The sequence below is a fragment of the Mastigoproctus giganteus genome, chromosome 10 (assembly GCF_048544385.1).
Source record: "Mastigoproctus giganteus isolate SK-2022 chromosome 10, ASM4854438v1, whole genome shotgun sequence".
In the NCBI taxonomy this organism is placed as follows: Eukaryota; Metazoa; Arthropoda; class Arachnida; order Uropygi; family Thelyphonidae; genus Mastigoproctus; species Mastigoproctus giganteus.
This window is the reverse complement of record NC_143584.1, coordinates 200193084-200212999: the sequence shown is the minus strand read 5'-3', so window position 1 is coordinate 200212999 and position 19916 is coordinate 200193084. Positions and strand designations below refer to the sequence as shown.

The 19916-nt window shown below is 39.3% G+C and overlaps 2 protein-coding genes across 3 annotated transcripts in view; both read right to left on the bottom strand.

Annotated features, from left to right (window-relative positions):
* Nucleotides 1-5367, bottom strand: part of eIF2Bepsilon (eukaryotic translation initiation factor 2B subunit epsilon) — a 42126-nt gene extending 36759 nt beyond the window's left edge. The window contains exons 1-2 of the mRNA XM_090384169.1: nucleotides 5176-5367; nucleotides 1182-1306 (exon numbers count right to left, since the gene is read on the bottom strand). Coding sequence (XP_090240295.1) covers nucleotides 1182-1306; nucleotides 5176-5286 — 236 coding nt within the window. The 5' untranslated portion in view covers nucleotides 5287-5367. The remainder of the gene's footprint in view (nucleotides 1-1181; nucleotides 1307-5175) is intronic.
* Nucleotides 5368-16104: 10737 nt separating this feature from the next.
* Nucleotides 16105-19916, bottom strand: part of LOC150079771 (thiol S-methyltransferase TMT1A-like) — a 41949-nt gene continuing 38137 nt past the window's right edge. For both annotated transcript variants that reach the window (XM_090383774.1, XM_090383773.1), the window contains exon 2: nucleotides 16105-16446. In XM_090383774.1, coding sequence (XP_090239900.1) covers nucleotides 16213-16446 — 234 coding nt within the window. In that variant the 3' untranslated portion in view covers nucleotides 16105-16212. The remainder of the gene's footprint in view (nucleotides 16447-19916) is intronic.

Here is a 19916-nt window from a genome sequence, read left to right as displayed (position 1 = left end):
ATGATTGCAGGGAGCCTATGCTTCTGCTGCTCCAGCCAAAAAAAAAAAAAAAAAGAATAAAATAATAATAAGAAAATTTTTAAAAAATAAATTAATAAAAGAAAAGGAAATAGACAACCTATATGTTTCCCTCCTCCCACAGGTAATTATCCAACTGACCTTTGAATTTCCCCAAACTGTCAGCCTCTATCACCTATATTGGTAACTTATAACTCATTGTTACCAATGTACTCAGAGTAATTTATAACTCATTGGCTAAAATAAAACTTTCTGCAATTCAGTCTAAACAAAAGCCTTATATAATGGGATTATGATGTCCTTATCTCTACTAGCAAATATTCAATAAATCATCAATAGGACACCATGAGTCTTCCTTGTAACCTGTCTACAATGCTCAGAGAACTTCATGTCTGACTGTATTGTAACTCCCAAGACCCTTTTTTCCACTACTGACTTTAGTTCAACTCCACCACGTGTAAAAAGCCACTTCATTAAAGAAAATGTTGCAAAGTGGCCATTCTAGCTACTTATCAAATGCAGGCATTTGACTAAAAGATGCAAGAAGTGAATTACACATGAAGGCCTCATCTAAAAGTATTTTCTACACTGCAGACAATTTCAGAAAAGGGTACAGATGTGAGAACTTTTCCCGACATTCCTCACATGTCACTCTGGAACTTAAGTTAACTTCAGTATCTAAATATATGTGAAAAAGGAAAGAAAAAGAAAATTTGATGGAACTTTTAAAGCCACTTAAAATTATCTGGAGTGCCACTACTTGGACATTCTTATCCGATGAATGTGTCAATAGTGATGTGACAGGGGCCTGAACAAACTTAAGGGTTTACCTAAGAGTGCAGAATAGCAAAATCTGCCAAACAGATAATTTATTATAGAGCTAAATCTTATACAGCTTGAGCATACAAAGTAGGACACTTTCATTTCTTTACACCAAAACAAAATGGTACAAACTAAAAGCAAATATTCAAATTAGTTAGCTAGCCACCTTCTCAATTTTTTCTCGATTTCAGGTTTTACTGTCCACATTCTAAAAATGGTTGGGCTGTTTTGGATAAGCAATGAGGTAACTTAGGCTATAGGGCATCAGTATATTATGTCTATAAATTAACAAATTACAGTAAGCTATTCAGTTTTGTGATTAAAACAAAAAAAATACTTACGTAATATATTCCTTTATTTGCTGAGCATGTGAACAACAAAAGACAAAGACTTCATGGACTCCACAAAGATTTAAACATTCCAGTGTATAATCTATAAGTGGCCTATTAGCTACAGGGAGTAATACCTAGAAAAAAATATTTAATTAAATGGAAATATTACATATTAAAAACAATGTGTTATTATCACTACTAGCTTACTGAAGTGAATAATGTAAAAAAAATGAAATTACTGTATTATATACTTTGACAAAATTGACTTGAACAATGTGGGCTTCTGCTGCCTCTAAAATCCTACGATTTCTTTTTTGCAGATGAGCATTAGCTTCTGAAATGATTGAACTTCATGTACCAGTTGAAACCTAAAGTTAAAACCACATGGTTGGCACATAGAATCTCTCCTAAGTACCAGGGGTACTGAAAGAGAGGTCCTTCAGGCATCACATATGAAGAAAAGTTACATGAAAAGGCTGTATACCACTGTGAAGATGATGATGGGCCATATCTACTCAAACAACTGAGAATTATGTTATTAGAAAATCATTCTTTGTGCCCTCAGTGTCTCACCATCTCTTAGGTCAAACATGGATGACCTCCATATTGCAGACAGATTCCTGCCTGCTCAAATGCTTCAAGTAACACAAGGCCTGAAACACTTGAAGAATAGCAAATATAAGAGGGCCAGAAATTGTGTTTTGCCCCTAACTGTTAGCCATATTAAAACTACTGTTAAATCTAAACAAGTTAGTGTTCTAATTAGTGCTTCATCAGCAAATTTAATGGGCACTTACCAGGACCGTTGCTGCTGGTAAAGCAGATTGATGTTGCATTCATGTTTTAAGATATTCCTGAGGAACTAACATGCATTGACGACAAGAGCCTTATTGGGATTGACTCAGAAATCAGTGAACTAATTTAAACCTACTGTTGTGCAATAGTCTGTCTCTCTTGTTTATTTTGCTTGGCTTGCATATATATTGTGAATACCATACTTTTCATATTAGCATTAGTAGTGGAAAGTGATGCAAGAAAGCGTATATAGCATCGGCCAAAAAAAAATTAATAGATATCCTTATATGCTTTACTTTAAATGAGGTCTAAAACCCTAGATGCACAGTTGTGATTGTACAGTATAATAATTGCACAATAAAGATTCCTATTTCTGGAAAAAATGTCTTGGAAAGACTTCTAGTAATACACAATACTTGGCCATAAGTTGGCCTTCTGGGGCCAATGTTAAATTGTACTCTAGAAACAATGGCGGTTTTTTTTTTTTTTTATTACAGCTGCACCTGAGGAAATGTGATCATGTCATGCAGGACAGTCCTCCATGGAAGCTTGGTTGGCACAATACCTGCTGCCACTTGTTTGGAGAGGTTTGGGTTTGATTTCCATCAAAGACTGGGTGAAGTCCTCTTCAGTCATGGCTATAGTTAGCAGATCTCAAGAAGAGGAAGTAAGGTTTCTACTCATCAGTTATTCCAGGTTTTTCAGCCCACATAACATGCAAATTGGTCCATGAATACAAATTTATAAAGATAACTGATATATGGATATAAGCATACACTTAGGTGTCATTAAAATAATAATTTGACTTGGCTTTATGCAAGGGAACATTAAAAACTTAATATACCTAGAGTACATTATGTGGCAATTCTAACTTTCACAAGTTGAAAACATTTTCCATGCAATAAAAATTAAATTAGTTTATTGGTCAGTCAGGATAAAAAAATTTTATCCTGACTGATAAAAAAAAAAAAAAATTAAAAATATTTTTCATATCATCTCATAATTTTTTTTTATCCTGACTGGCCAGCCAATGTTGACCTAAGTAAAAGATCTCCAACATGGAGATCTTTTACCCAATGCACCATCACAGAAGATCTTATTTCAGATCAAGAACACCAACAAGAAAAAAAAACATCAACTGCAAGCAATAGAAAACCTCATACAGCTATGATCTTAGAAGCAGATCCAGATAATATCTGACCTAGGTGTGCCTCCGTAGCCAGGTGGGAAGGAGCAGCAGTGCATAGCACACGCTTCTTGATTAGACCGGGGTTCGAGCCCGTCACCACCAAATATGGAGGATGCGGAAAGGTCAGGGAATGGCTACTGCATATCCTGGAGCAATATGGCTTTAGTTGCTAATGCTCCTAAAACCAAATAACAAATAAACATCTGACCTAGGCACCTAAAATCTGTTGTATTAATTTTTTGGTTAAAATTAATTTTGTAAATTTTACTAATGTGTAACTATCAGAAAAATGACGTGCAGAGAGTCTAATTATTGCAGGTTATGTAAATATCCAAAGTCACATAGGAATTTTTTTTTATTTTTGGAAAACACCTTAATTATGTGTTTGCATTAATGCTTAGTTCCTACAATTAGTTCCACAAATGATTCCTACAAATAGTCCTTCATGTAGGATTTCCAAATGCCTGAAGGCCACCTAGTCATACCATGCAATATCTAAAATACCATAAATATCATAATAATGGTGCACTTCCTTATTTGTGTAACCCAAGAAAATATGAGTTACACAAATAAGAAGTTACATATCCTAATATCTTCACACAAGAAACTTAGTTTAAATAAAAAATAAATTAAATCCAACACCTATTTGACAACTTATTTGGAGAAAGTATCTTAACACTATGCACCTTGTTGCTATCTAGGTTTAATTATCTATTAAGAAGAGAAGCACATATCATCACAAGAAAATTTTCTAGATGTGAGAAAAGATAACGAAGTTAGTGAATTACGAAAGCTGGTATTCATTCCTTCAACAACCTACTAAATGTATATACAAGTGACGCAAAAAAATGCCTAAGATGTAACTTGAGAATAATGATATGGTGATTATCCACAGATTATGTAATGAATCACTCATACTACATGAACTGGGGATCACATCTGGTGAGTATGGGCCTGGCACACCCAGGATCCTGAGCTGGATATCATCATTCTTCTCTTTGTTTGTGATTCCCTTCTCTCTCTCTCTCTCTCGCAGAGTAATTCAGTATTTTTTTTTGGCTGGTGCAGCATAAGCCTCAGGCTTTCTTGCACCATATAGCTAATAATAATAACCAATTTTGAATTAGTCACATGATATATGTGTTTCATTATGTTAAGTAATGAACGTTGAAAATCCAGGTAGTTTCTTTCCTGTCTGCTTCTAATGCCTATTAGAGAGGTACAGAAGGCAACATTTTGTCATAATAAACAAACCAATGAGTAGAGTTTATTTAAAATTCTATTGCAATTTACATTATACTTATTATTATTATTATTAACCACATGGTGCAAGGAAGCCTGAGGCCTATGCTGCACCAGCCAAAAAAAATTCCTGCATTACCCTGAGAGAGAGAGAGAGAGAGAGAGAAGTAGAAAGGAATCACCAATAAAGCAGGAAAGAGAAGAATGATGATATCCAGCTCAGGACCCTGGGTTTGCCAAGCCCATACTCACCAGATGTGAGCCCCTGGGGTAGCAAGAGAAGCTTGTAAAAGATTATTTCACGAAAGAATTTAAATAAATGAATAAACAGAAGAATATGGGCTGATTTTTAGAATAGGGCCCCCCCCCCAGACTTCCTCAGTCATGGGGTGTTTATCCCCCCCCCTCCTGCTGTTTTAAAATAGGAAAACGAGTTGCCGATTTAAAAACAGTGGCGAGGGGATAAACACTCTAACTAACGCTAACCATAGCGCATTAAGCATGTCAATCACTGCCTTCTTTCTCTTCTTCTCGCCGCTATTTTGGAAGGGGGAGCCTGTTCTAAATTTTACCAGAATCTGAGTACTGGACGGCAAATAGTAAACAGTAAGAGAATAAAGAGTATACTTAAAATACTAACACCTAGAAGCATTCACGAAAAATCACTAATAGCTACGAGTTTATGTACTCAGTATAATAAAATTTTCAATACATAAAAACATTATCAGAGAAATTACAATTCATATAAGATGGGAACGAAACCTAAAACATACTTACACGTGGTTTCTTATGTGTAAGTGGAGAAAATCGAACGTTGAAACTATCAGCAATAACAACGGCTTGAACAACATCTTCTTGTAGAATTTCCTTAGCATCTCCTTTACCCATCTTGAAACATGTGTTACAAAGTATCAATCACTACGATAATTTTAAAGTCCAGTTACGATGTTTTCCATAATGTTTACATCAGACGAACGAACTTGAAATTGTGAAGCTGTCGCTAGATGGCGAAAGAAACATGTTGATGGGAATCATTACACTGAACAAATTTTTATTTATTTATTTATTTTTGTTTCTGCAGTATCCTCGCAGCATTCACCGTGGTTTCGATCCCCATGTTAAAGGTAGTGTCAGAATTTCTTCGAGCAGGAGCATAACAAACTTTTATGTTATTTTTACAATCGGTCTCGGAAGATGGCTCTATGGTTTTTCATCCCTTAAAGTCGGGAGACATATCATACTAACGTCTCATAAAAAATCTCTTGCAGGAAGGTCTGATTGAGAGTGGTTGGATACAGAAACCGGAACTGAAATTCTTCAAGGGGCTTGGTCAAGATGGACGGCAAATAGTAATAAATAGGGAATAAGCAGGATGCGGGAATATTTTAGGCTTATTTAAATGATTAATTTTAATAACAACCACAAGTGAAATTCATGACGCACTTTGCACTGGGCTGTAGGCCTCCAGAAACGTTAATGCTCTAGAATACTGTGATGAGTCCCACCAAGTAATCATCCAGTTCTATAAATTTAGCCATAATCACTGCCTCCGCCATGTCATGTGGCAATTTATTCCAATATTCAACAGCCTGCTGCCTATAGGTGAACTTCGCAGGATTCAAAATTCTGTTATTCCCTGAGATTTTATATTTGTGTCGCCTTGGTAGTGTCTCATCCACGAGGGAGAAGAGATCTCCTCTCTTTCATTTTATTCATACCCCTTATACGAGGGAGGATCAAAAAATATTTGTATTCACCCAGAAGTAATTATGATAGAAGTTGAAGCAAACATCATGCATTACACTTTTTCAATGACACATTTTTGCCACCTCTCAACACATCTGGGTGAGAAGTCATCTGGCTGTCCTTAAAACTATAACTCGGCAGCATAAATCATTTCATTATCATCAGAAAAACGTTTTCCACGAACAAAGACCTTCAGGGCAAGAAGAGAAAGAAATCCGAGGGTGCAACATCCGGGGAATAAGCAGGATGCGGGAATATTTCAGTTTTTCCTGGCAAATCGACAACGTTTCATGTGCACATTGTGCCCTTCCATCTTTTGGTAAGGGGTTAGAGGTGTGGAATTCATCAAGCAGATACTTTACTCATATTAAATGTTGAGGCATAACGTTCACCACAGACCCTAGACTAATTTTGAGTTCTACAGTTGGTTCTTTGACGCTAATACTACTTCCAGGATTAATGCCTCAATTTTTGCAACACACTCTTCTGTTACAGCAAATGCTGGGCGTCCTAGAATTTCTTCATCATACACCGAAGTTTGGTGTGACATGTGTAGTAACAGTAATTCTAGGTTCGTCCACATTTGAATTGTTTATACAATGTGCAACGCCACTGTAACCTGGGCAGTCTTAATAGCGACCATTTTTCGTAAATTATTTTGGGTGTTTTTTCCTTGCACAAAGAGGAACCGGATCACTGGACTGAATTGCACTCTATTCATTGTGACGCTTCACTTCATTCAGCGCTGCAAAGAAAAAATAAATAAATCGAAATCAAAATTTGTGTGGTTGCTATAGAGATTTCAAGATATAAAAAAATTTCATCTTTTTATCACGAAGGGACGAGTTCGAGTCCCTTCGATGATGTGAGGAATTTTTATGGGCCTTTTTCACAACTTGGCAGAGTTAGTCGGTCTCAGGCGAGAGTAGCGCCCTCGTGTGTAGCACAGTTGCAAGGATCGCTGTTCTCCCTACACCGGGCGGAAAATATCTGAGTTCGAATCTCATCGATGATGAGAGGAATTTTTTGGGTACTTTTCACAACATAGCTGAGTTGGTCTGTCTCAGGCGAGGGTAGCCTGGTTTTTTCTCCCGGAAACTGGGGTTTTTCGTCCAGCAAACAGAAAGATCTATTTCGAACAGCACTATGCAGCGGGAATTGAAGAAGCGGAGATTTGGTGTTGTGCGCCTATATGAAAACCGCTTTCTGTAAAAAAATCGAAAGAGTCGACTGGATTGGTACCACCAAGAGGAGAGAGTGTGGCCCAAACATAATGAATCCATGCATGCCGAGTGTCGCATGTCCAACACTCAACATCTCCTCTACAGTCACCCCACAGGGCACCACAACCCTCACATGGGAAGAGTCAGTAAACAACATCTTGGACACCCTGTTCCCACTAAACACAGATCCTCAATCCAGCCAGCAACAAGAAATCTGTGCTGAAACCGCATCCTACAGCACCACTTCTATAGAACAGCCTTTCAACTTAGATGAATTAAAACTTGCTATTAGCAAAACAAAAAACAAAAAAAGCCCAGAGTTAGACTTCATTGAAGCAGAAGTAATTAAGAACCTTGCAGAGACGCAATCAAACCTCCTTCTCAGACTGTACAACCATTGTATAGAAGTTGGACTCTTCCCTGATGACTGGAAAGAGGTCAATCTATGCCTCATTTTGAAGAACCCAAATAAGTCACCAGAGCAGCCAAGATCATACAGACCCATAGCACTCCTTCCCGTTTTAAGCAAAATATTTGAACGTCTTCTCTTATCCAGATTGGAAGAACACTATAAAAATGCAAATCTCCAGTCCCCAAACCAGTTCGGCTTTCGGGCAGGCCGTTCAGCAGAAGATGCTCTTTGACAGCTTATGGATTCTGTCAAAAATTCAGCCACCAAATACTCCTTAGTAATATCAGAGGATTTCGCCAGGTCCTTTGACTTGCTCCGGTGGCCAAGTATACTACGAAGACTTAGAGAAGCTAGCGTTCCAGCAAAGCTTTACAGCTGCATACAGAACTATCTGCACAACAGAAGTGTTACAGTCAGAAATACCTATCGACAAGTCTCCAGAAATGTCTACAGAGGCTGCTCCCAGGGCTCTGTTCTTGGCTTTTTTCTACGGAATGTGGTCATGGACGAGTTCCTGAACCTAGACCTAGGGGATGTTTCCACCCAAGCCTTTGCAGACGACTTGATACTGACAGTCACTTCAGAGCTTCCCTGGAAACAACGCCATATAAGAATGGGCCATAAACTCCGCATATCCCCTGAGAAAACTACTTCAATTCAACTCAGAGAAACCCTTCAAATAAGCAGTCCTCCGCAAATTAAAATTGCTGGTAGAACCATCAAACTGGCAACTGAGATGAAGTACCTTGGGGTAATTCTCGACCCCAAGCTCACGTTATACCCGCATCTAGACCACCTTCATCGCAAAGTCAGGAACTACACCACAACGGTAGTGAGGATCAAGGTCTGACTGGGGCCTAAATCGCCGCTCACTGCAAATGCTATACAAAGCTGTATTTATTCCCACTATAACCTACTGTGCAGGTGTCTTGTATCATCGTGCACTCATTGTTTGTAACCAAAGGAAGCTCACCTCCATTCAACGCAATATCCTTCTTACTATCATCTGTGCCTGCTGCACAGTAAGCAACCCACCGCTCCAAGTCTTGGCAGGAGTTCTCCCTCTGGATCTGCAGATAATTCGCAAAGGCGTGCACTACTGGCTCGCAAGGGACTCCCTACCACCAGCCTGGATTTCACTACAAACCCCGCAAACTCCATCAAAGAAGAAAAAAAGCACCTTGCGGTCTACCTTCTTAATGCCTGGCAAAGCAGATGGAATACCATCCCCAAAGGCTCCATCACTAAAAACTTCTTACCTCAAATAGCCCAGATCTACCCTAAAGCTCCAGCATGGTACAGCCCAAGTTTATATATCGCTTTCCTGATTACAGTCCATGGATCCATAAATCACAAACTTGCCTCTATGAACATCGTGGGTGACTCTCGCTGTCTTTGTGGTGAAAACGAAGACTGGGATCACCTATTCTATGTTTGCCCGCTCTACGAGGACCTGCAAACGTTGCTTATATCAAAAATACATGGCTTGGCTCGAGGAAATTAACATTTTCTGATCAATGAGGAAGACCAGTACCACACTTTCTCTGCCTTCACCCATGATCTCTTCACCAGCAGAAGATCACTGGTGCAACGTCCTGGAGCTAATGCACATTGATCAACACCCTTTTCTCATATACTAAACATCCCCACCGCAGATTCGTCCAGATTCGACTGTGAACATCTTCACATAGATTGTGACCACTTCTAACCACTGAACTTGACACTCAGGTAGCTTGAATTGTTTCATCCGTGTCTCTCTTGATACGTGACTCTCTTCCCAACCTCTCGATGGCCCTCTTCTTCCACGTTCCGCTTAGGTGGGAGAATTCCCACCCAACCTGTGGAGGATGCCTTCCCTTACATCCTCCGTCGCTCTGTCTATACCTCCTTTCCTTTACCCTCTCCGGTACATCCTGTACTCCCTGCACCCTATATCTTTTTTTTTTTTTCCAGGAAGCTCAGGCAACCTGGAGGAGACTACCCAGAGAATTATGGGCAGTCTGGCTACCTCCTAGTGGTGTGTGTAGGCAACGTGGAGTCCCACCAGGGGCCTAGCGGCCAGAAGCCAGGACACCCAACAAAACCCAGCACAATACTTACTTCATTTACAACACAAAAAGTTTTTCTGGCTTTCACAGTGATACTGTTTGTCTCCACAGAGTTTATATGGCGCAGATGTGAAAAACCACCGGAGGCGCCTTTCTCTCAACACTATGCACACTATGTCCAACACTCAAGTGACTGGAATTGGCATCGTAGTATGGAGTGTGATCTGCTGGCACGGACTGGGTCAGCTAATATCGATACGAGGTCGTGTTGCCATTTGTTCTATTGAAAAATTCAGCAACCTGAAAAGCTAAGTGTTTGAGATTACGTGGCCTGCTGCGGTCATCGCGGGGTAAGGAGCTATACATACTGGCTGCGTTAGAGTTAAAAAACAAAAGCAGGTGCATATGTACTTGGGTGCATAAAAATACTAGGAGCAGAGGGGAAAAATTTTATGAATTTGAAACACTGGTTAAGTCATCAAAGGCGGACATTGTAGGGTTATCAGAGACATGGTGTCACTCAGATATAAGAGAAGCAGAATTCGAACATGGAGAGTACATAAAGGATAAAAACTGTCTTGTTAGGGCCACCCAAGTCCGAACCTAAGCCCATGTGTATTATGTCCATAAATTTGTTGTGTTCTATGGTGATTTTTCCTGTTTTTCTGGAGGGAAGACCGGAGTCAACAACTTAGGCTATGTTACACCTTAAACACGTATCTCTAAATTGCTTGTCTGTTGTGGTCGATTTGCTGTTTGCTGGAGCAGTGCAGATAGGCTGCCAGGACGTTAACGAGGTTTTGTTAATGATATACAGGAATTTGGCGAACAAGGATAAGGAAATGATTGTCTCATTGTATAACGCGATGGTTAGGCCAATATATTGTATTAAATATGAATTCAAGTCTGGAAGCCTCTTTAGAGGAAGGATACGGATCTGTTGGAACGTGTTCAGAAAAGAGCAATTAGATTGGCGAGGGCACAAAAGGGCTTTTTACCAGGAGAGGCTTCAGTTCTGCAAATTGCCTCATGTGGAGACTAGGCACCTGTAAGCTGATCTGATAGAGTTTTAAATCTTTGAATGGATTAAGCCAGCTCAATGCTGATGCCATCCTTACTCTTGCTCAAACTACACACCTGAGGGCATAAATTCAAATTTGAGATCATCAACCAGAGGGTATATAACCGTTGGAGTAAATTTCACTTTGAAGTAGAAGTTGTAAATTTAAATTACAAAGAAAGAGATTTAAAATGGATTATAGGAAGTTTTATTTTCGCCACCAGTTATTAATTACATGAATTAGTTACCTCCGTGCAGTGGCAATCCCAGGATTTTCTGGAAGGGAGGTGATGCTAAAGCAGCGTTACGGGAAATCATCATGTAGAAATAAAAACAATCCCTATTGCTCTTATCATAGGGGCTAAGCTGCATTAACCCCTATCAGCGGTCGCAACTACCTCTGTGGGTAGCTGAAACAGGCAGATTGGGGAACTGAAAGATGGCGAAAGAACTGGGTATTTTTAATTTTCTACTATCCTAGATGGGTATCCAGAGTAACTAACCACACAGTTGGTACGTTACTCTGGGGTTACTGCTGCCCATATGCAGTACTTTGCATTTATAAATTTTATGCTTCAGTTGCCATTTCTCAGCCTATCTGTCTAACTTTTTTACATTATGTTGCAGTAGCATACTGTCCTTAACCACCTACCCACATTTCTATAGGGTTTTATCAATGATATACTGGAATTTTGCTATCCGGGATAAGGAGATGATTATCCAATTGTACAGGGCAATGGTCAGGCTACATCTTCAGTACTGCATGCAGGTCTGGAAGCCTCATTTTAGGAAAGATGTGGGAGCAGCTGGAACGAGTACAGACAAGGGCAACGAGATTGATGAGGGAGACATAGGGGTCCTCTTACCAAGAAAGGTTTCAGTTCTGCAAATTGCAGAAACTAGGCACTTCCTAGAATCATCCTACTAGGTGCTCTGATTGAGGTGTTTAAGGCTTTGTAACGATTGAGCAAACTGAATGTTGATAGGATTCGTCCTCTTGCTCAGAGAGGCCCCAAATTCTAATTGAGGAAAGTCAGTTGCAGAATAGATGTGTGGAAGTTTGCCTTTATCTAGATTGTGGTGATCTGTTGTTGGGGAAGTTGATAACTTAAATATATTCAAGGAAGAACTAGACTAACCATTAGAGGGAATGAATAGGTAAAATAGAAAGTGGCGCTTTTTTTTTTTTTTTTTTTTTGGCTAGTGCTATATAAGCTCACTTTCTTGCATCATCTGCCACTGTTAACGCTAAACTACTACTACAGCAGACTACAGATGCATGCTGGGATATTTATAGTAATGATGAGTCAGACTTCAACCAGAGAGCACACACACAAATAGTTATCACGAGACTGTTAATTGCGTCATCCTCTTCGTGCCTCGAATTTCCTGCAAGTAACTGTGAGGATACATAACAGTGATACAATATGGGACATCATTGTGAAGAGAAATGTTAAACGATCTTTCATTGCCTTTGGAGTCATTATTTTGCCAGCAGAATGAAGTTAAGTTTTTGTAGCTGGTGTCCCATTACTTTGTTTAAAGTTTATGTGATATTACTTCACAGTGAGTTTCTCTGCAAATGATTTTCACTTACTAGAGATGTCAGAGCAAATATATTATTTCAAAACACATTTTCTCTGCATCTGTTAATCATTTAAGGACTGTGAAAAGAAAATTTTCTTTTAGGTTTGTTTCTTTCTACTAGCGGTATAGTCACCAGCTGCTAAAGGATCTATTGTTTTATCAAATTTCACATGTGCCATCTAATTTTTTCTTATCTTTCATTAAGAATTAAGATTCTTTTAAATCAATTAACTTACACTATTTTTCTATAAATCCTAAGTTCCATGCATACTGTTATGTATAGCCATGTTGAGCTGATTTTGCATTTGCAACACAATTGGTATAATCACTGTCCTCCCCACAACGGGCGAATTCGAATCCCGTCAATGACGTAAGGAATTTTTATGTTTTTTTTTTTTTTTTTTCACACCGTGTTAAAGTAACTCGGTCTCATGGGAGGGTAGCATGGTTTTTCCTCCCGGAAATTGGCGGTTTTCGTTCAGGAAACAAGTACTCGCTCAGAGGCCACACGTAATTTACAGACAGGGTAATACTGCCTAAGTTTCCAATGCACCTAAAACAATGCAACAATAATAACCCCTCTTGTGTAGGAATGGACTGGTCTGTGATGCAGGTGAAGGCTCAACGTCAGGAACGGCTGATATAAGTTTGTAAACGTGCCTATCAGTTTTTGAGTGTGCGAATAAGAATGGTTCTGCGTCGAGATCCTTCCGATTTCGAACGTGGAATGATTGTAGGGGCAAGAAGTGTAGGTGCCAGTATCTTAACAACAGCAAACATGGCAAAGTGCTCCCGTTCTGTGGCGTTACGGGTCTACCGTGATTGAATCAACGGCGAGCAACCAACCAAAGGTCACACAAGTAAAGTATACTAAGCTAAACAGTTTAGTATAGTTTAGTTTTTTTAGTTCCTGGAGTTGATTATCTGGTCTTGGATGGCGAGCATGAATCCTTCGGTCCCAGTTGTTGTTGTTGTAGTAGGGCTTTAGAAGTATGAACGACTAAACTCAAATCGCTCCGTGTGTACTGTCTGTAAATTGCATGGGTTCTGCAGTCGATTTTCTGGTTTCTGGAGGAAGAACCCGAGTTTTCCGTAGAAAAAAACCTGCTACCCTCACCTGAGACTGACTAACTCTGCCGTTTTGTAAAAAAAGGCCGATAAAATTTCTTCATGTCATCGACGGAACTCGAACTCAGGTCTTTTCCACCAGGTTTTGGAAGAACAGAGATTCTATCAATTGTGCTACGCGCGAGGGCATTTCGGTCTCGGGGAATATCGTTCCGTTCGTGGGCCAAGCATTGGAAGCCATCTTATCATCAATGTATTCTTAATGGAGGTCTTTGGAGTGTCTTCTTCGCCCATCTTTTTGTCTTTGTTTTTCCTGTCTGTGTGAGTGCCGTCCCCTCGTTGAGGTTGAGTGCCACTTGTCTCTCTTTCTTATGGCTTGGTAGGTTGGCGCAATGTTTTCCTGGACGTAATCCCGCAGGTTCTTAATTTCCTTCTTCTCTTGTTCAATGACGTAGCTCAATCTCCTCTCTCCTTGTTTGCGGTCTACTGTCAGTCTGTCTATGGCTAACTTCGGGTGGTGTCAGTATTGGTTATCATTATCCTGTCGATCACATAATCTTCTCCAGCTTGGTGTTAGTACAATCTGTGATCCTGAAAGAGTATGTTAGTGCTGGGCCTGCTTAAGCGTTTATGGCTGCGACCATGTTCTTGCCCTTCAGCTTTGATTTTAGCAGGCTTCTCAGTCTGTGATGGTATTTCTCAGGCGGGTCTTGATCTTCTTGTGTTCCCAGATATTTGTATGTGTCTCCCTCTGTCTCTTCACCCATCTTCGTTTTCGCGAGCAGTACAGTGTTATTGTCACCGTCTGCCCCATGCCGGGTTGGTTCAAATCACATCGATGACACGAGGAACTTTTATGGGCTTTTTCACTCAGTGGCTGAGTTAATCGATCTTAGGCGTGAATAACAAGATTTTCCCCTCCGGAAACTCAGGTTTTTCGTCCAGCAAAAACAAATAAACCAGAGAACATACGCAATTTATAGACATAGTACACATGTGTAGATGAAATAACTTTTCGGGTAACCGCAATGAGATAGTTGTTTTTTTTTTTTTTATTCACCGGTCTTCAGCTGGTAGTTTCGTCAGACTGGACATCCTTTATGCAATCAATGAATCTTGCATTTGTCAAAGCCAAATTGTGCTGAACTCCGGAGTAGCTGTTGGAGTTGATTTTCGGTTGCGGCTTAGTTTGATGTCATCCACGTACATCACGTGAGAGTGGGCGTACAGGTTCTTCCTCCATTCTTTTAGGGTATATCTGTAGTTGCTGTTATTGAGCATGGTGGAAAGTGGTTTGAGTGCTAGACAGAACTATAGTGAGCTCAGAGCATCTCCCTGGAAGATTCCTCTTCTGATTGGTATCGGTCTGGTCGTGATGTTCTCTACCTTGATGGTGGTCCTCCATTTTGCCATGGTTGCTTCTAGGAAGTGTCAGTGCAGGGTTGATTTTGTATATCTTCAGTGTCTCTATCAGCCAGCTATGAAGCACGGAATCGAACGTCTCGCGGTAGTCAATGTAGGCCGGGTACAAATTGCAATGCTTCTTGTAAGCTTGCTCCATAACTGCAGCGTCGATTGTCAATTGCTTCTTGCACCCTTTCTCGTCTACTTACATCCCTTCTTCTGCTCAGCCATGATATTCTGGCTTTTCAAGTGGTCTGATATCTTCTTAGTTATGCAGCTGGTTAGGATCTTGTACATTGTTGGCAGACAGGTGATTGGGCGGTACTTTTCCGGGTTTGTGGTGTCTTTGTCTTTAACCTTCAGGTAGGCGATTCCTCCAGTCAGAGGGATTTTGTCATTGTGCTTAATTATCTGAATGGACTGCTCTGCTCTGTGCCAGTGTGTGCAACTGAATATCTTTTACAAGTAGTTGTGGATGTTATCTATTCCTGGGGTTCAGTTGTGGGACTTACTGACCGACTGTTGTACTTCTTCTTCCCGAATCTCCCATTCTGTCTCCTCTTGGACGGTCTTGATTTTCTTTTTTTTTTTTTCCAGGGGGCACGGCCGTTATGGCTAACCTCACTGCTCCACAGATTGTACCAGAATTCCTCGAGTCCCTTCTGGTTGGGGAAAGGTCCGTTGCCTTTCTTCTCCTTCTTATTATTATGACGAGTTACTATTTATTATACTTGTACAAGTTGATCAAAGCAAGTGGTCTGATCGTGGTGTTTTGGATCTTGATTGCAGTCCTCCATTTTGCCATGGTTGCTTCTAGGAAGAATTATTGTTATTATTATTGGTAAGAGGGTGTACGACTACAATAAATATGACTTATTTATTGGAATAACTTTATTGATTCTTTGCAGTTTTACAGGGCATTGAATTAGATGGCACTGCTATTGGTAGTAGTTACAAGACCTTCACAGAATATAATAAAATCACAATTTAACATAATTTATTAAGGATAGGTACATTAAAAGCGTTTACTGTTTCACAAAAAAAATAAAAAATCCTAATTTCGTTAGGAAATTTTTCCCAATTCTGTAAATAAAAGTTCAGAATATTTAACAAAGTTAGATGTATCAACAAAAGCTTTAAAAGTCTTTTGCCCACTGTTATTTCAAATTTCTATTGGTATTATTTTCCCCTCAGAATATTTCACCTTTATTCTTAAATTGGTATTTTATACATATTGATTACAACACTAATTTTGTTTACGGTGGTTTATTTGGTTGCAACTCCCAAAAGATGAGTTCTTATGTACATCATCATATCTTCTTTATACACAGGATGCAGGTCGACATCGGAAAATCCGGCCCTCTCGATGTATTTTCTAATATTGCGAAACCGACAGCCCCCGAAATATGTCACCCACATCGGCTCAACTATCTTCTGCAATTTGAAATACCAAGTATCTTCTGGGTAACTGACGTGATCCATAAACACAAATTTTCCACCCTAGAACAAGAAAGGGATTATTTTTAAAAAATAAATTATTTTAATAGACAAGTTAATAAACATTTTATGTTGTATTGTATAATGAGTCTGTCGCCTCCATCTGTCATCTGCTGAGAGAAATAGTTTTGAAATTGCTGTCAAGACAGTGCTTTAGACTTCAAATAACAGTGGTCTAATGTGGTTATAAGTGCAACCCTTGACGTCAACTATCGCTTGAGGGACAATGTCCTCAGAGATGGAAACTGAATGCAGAGATGCGTAGGATTTTCAAATTATTTCAATGGCTGCGTTGAAGTATAATACCATAACTTTTATCATTCAACCAGAATAACTCTTTTATACCAATTCGATGATAAATCAGAAAAGAGAGTTATAATTTAGACTTCCAGGAGAAACTAAATTCTCTCCACCTGAGATCGTTAAACTATAGTCATGACTGAAGAGACTTTTATAAATTTCTACGGGATATGAACCCAGAGCTCTCTAAATGCGTGACATGTTGTTTGTTTGGAAGTTACGTGGTTTATGGATTATTGTGTTAGAGTATATCGAATTCATATGGTCTTACACGTAATCTTTACCGTTTGGATTGCGTCCGTACATAGCGTGTGAGTGTTCAAGGACTGAAAATCCTTGAATAACACACAAGGAAATCCCTGTTCCTTCCCTTCATATCGGCTAATTATGGCCTGAAGTGAAGTACCTTTAAAAATTTCTACTTTTCGATGGGATGTGAACCCAATGAGTCACAAGTTGCGCAAGGACTTATATTGTTACGAAGGACTGAATGTCAAGTAAAGAATCCATTGAACTGACACTTTGATCTTAGCGAAAAGGCTGAGAAACGATATCCATGAACTGACAGGAAGGACCAAGGTTTTCAAACAAATCAAATTGCTGATTTCGGGCCATAGTAAATCTACGAATAAAACATAACAGAAGACTTCGCCTACAGTGTGTTTCCGTGTGGTGTCCAGTTATCGCATGCAACATATTTGGTCTATATTTTTTTTCTTATGGACCAAAAATCTATTTGTTGTTGTGGTTACTTGAAGGGGACAATATACATTTGCAAATTATGAGTCATTAAATAATTTTAAAGAAACAAAATGACAAAAAGCAATGCCACTAAAATAAGAACAGTCCATGGTGGAAGTGTTATTTGGAAGAAACACCATTGTCCAGTAAATCAAAGTACATATTTAATAAAACATCTTTTGCAGACTATTTTCCCAACAAAAATACTACCACAATTTAATTAACACAATTTAAGTGGTTCATTAAGGTAAATATAAATCTTTATTGACGTAAATAATGGGGGATTTAAGAAAATTAATTTACAAGAAACATATATACTATATCTGATTGATACTGTAAGATTTAGAGCTAAAAGAAATGCCGCTAATGCACTGCCCTCATGGGTAGCACAGTTGGTAGGAACGCTGTCCTCCACACACTGGATGGAAAAGACCAGAGCTTGACTCCTGTCAATGGCGTGAGCAATTTTAATGGGCCTTTTTAGCAAGGTGGCTGAATTAGATGGTCTCAGGCGAGGGTAGTATGGTTCTCCCCTGGGAACTCGGGTTTTTCGTGCAGCAAACAGAAAATCGACCTCAGAACACGCAATGTACAGACAGTATACACGGAGTAATGTGGCCTTAGTCGTTGTTGCTCCTCCATCCTGCAGTGGATTGACAATTGATCAAATAAGGATGTTGGCACACAACTTACAAAATCGGCTGCTCATCAGGTGTCAACTGCCAGGATTTCAAGCAAAATTGCAACATGTGTCTTCATTTGTGATGTAAACCACAAGCCAAAGGGTAAAAAGCAAAATTCTTCATAAATAAAAATAACAATAAAATTTTGTTACCAAAATAAACGAAAATGAAAATAAAGTATTTTGTGAACAAAATCAAAAATACGAGGAAATTTACAAAAAGAAAAAATTAAAATTAAGGTTTCTAAATTTGTAAAATAAAAAAAATTATTTTCATTTTCAATTATTTTGTTAACAAAATTTTATTGTCATTTTTATTTATGTTTCTGCTTTTTACCATTTGGCTTGTGGTTTACATCAGAAACGAAGACAAATGTTTCTATTTTGCTCGCAATCCTGGCCGTTGACACCTAATGAGAAGTTTGTACGTTTTAGCATTTAGCATTAGTAGAGGCATTTGATGCAAGAAAGCAAGCTTATGCAGCATCAGCCAAAAAAATTAAAGTAAAATAAATAAATAAAAAATAACCACTTCCACTTCACCCCTTTGTTCGTTCGAAATACCTGTCCAGCCGAGCCTTAAACTTATTTAGGCTATCAACTTCCACGACAAGGGATGGAAGTCTGTTCCACCTACCAACCACCCGCTGGCTAAAGGCAAATTTCCGCACATCTATGCTACATTTGTCTTTCCTCAATTTGAATTTATGCCCTCTCAGGTGATTATTCTGAGCAAGAGGAAGAATCCCATCAGCACTGAGCATGCTCAAACCATTCAAGGCTTTGTACACCTCTATCAGATTACCTCGCTGGTGCCTAGTCTCCAGACACTGTAATTCTCAAAACTTAAGCCTTTCTTCGTAAGAGCACCCCTTTGTTCCATTCACTAATCTTGTTGCCCTTCTCTGTACTCGTTCCAGCAGCTCTACATCCTTCTTGAAATGAGGCCTCCAGACCTGTATACAGTACTCTAGGGGTGGCCTGACCATTATCTTATACAAGGGAATAATCACCTCCTTATCCCTGCTAGAAAAATTCCTATATATCATTGACAATACACCATGAGCTACTCTTGCAGCCCGTCTGCACTGCTCAGAGAACTTCATATCTGCCTCCACAACCACCCCCAGGTCCCTTTCATTCTCTACCACTGTCAGTGTGGTACCACAGAGTTGATACATTGCTCTGGGGTTGCTGTTTCCCATATGTAGGACTTTACATTTGTCAATGTTAAACTTCATTTGCCACCTCTCAGCCCATCTGCTCAACCTTTCCAGATCCTGTTGCAGCAGCATAGTGTCAGTAGTGTCCTTGACAACCCTGCCAACCCTGCCAACCTTCGTATCGTCTGCAAACTTTGGACATTAAGCTTGATATACCATCATCAATATCATTTATAAATACAGAAAACAATAAAGGACCCAATACTGAACCCCGAGGAACTCCACTAATAACATTAGTCCACGATGAGCAGTGTCCATTGATTATGACTCTCTATCTTCTCCCCCTCTACCACCCCTTTATCCATAGCAGCAATTTGCCTCCAATGCCACACTGCTCCAATTTGTGCAGCAGTCTTCCATGTGCAACAGTATCAAAAGCCTTTCTAAGATCCAAGTATATAATATCAAAGTTATTCCCTGCATCCAGTTCTTTTGTGACTGAATCATAGTATCCAATCAAATTGGTCAGGCAAGACTTCCCCTTAACAAAACCATGCTGTGTCTGAGCTATAACTGAAGTCTTGTCT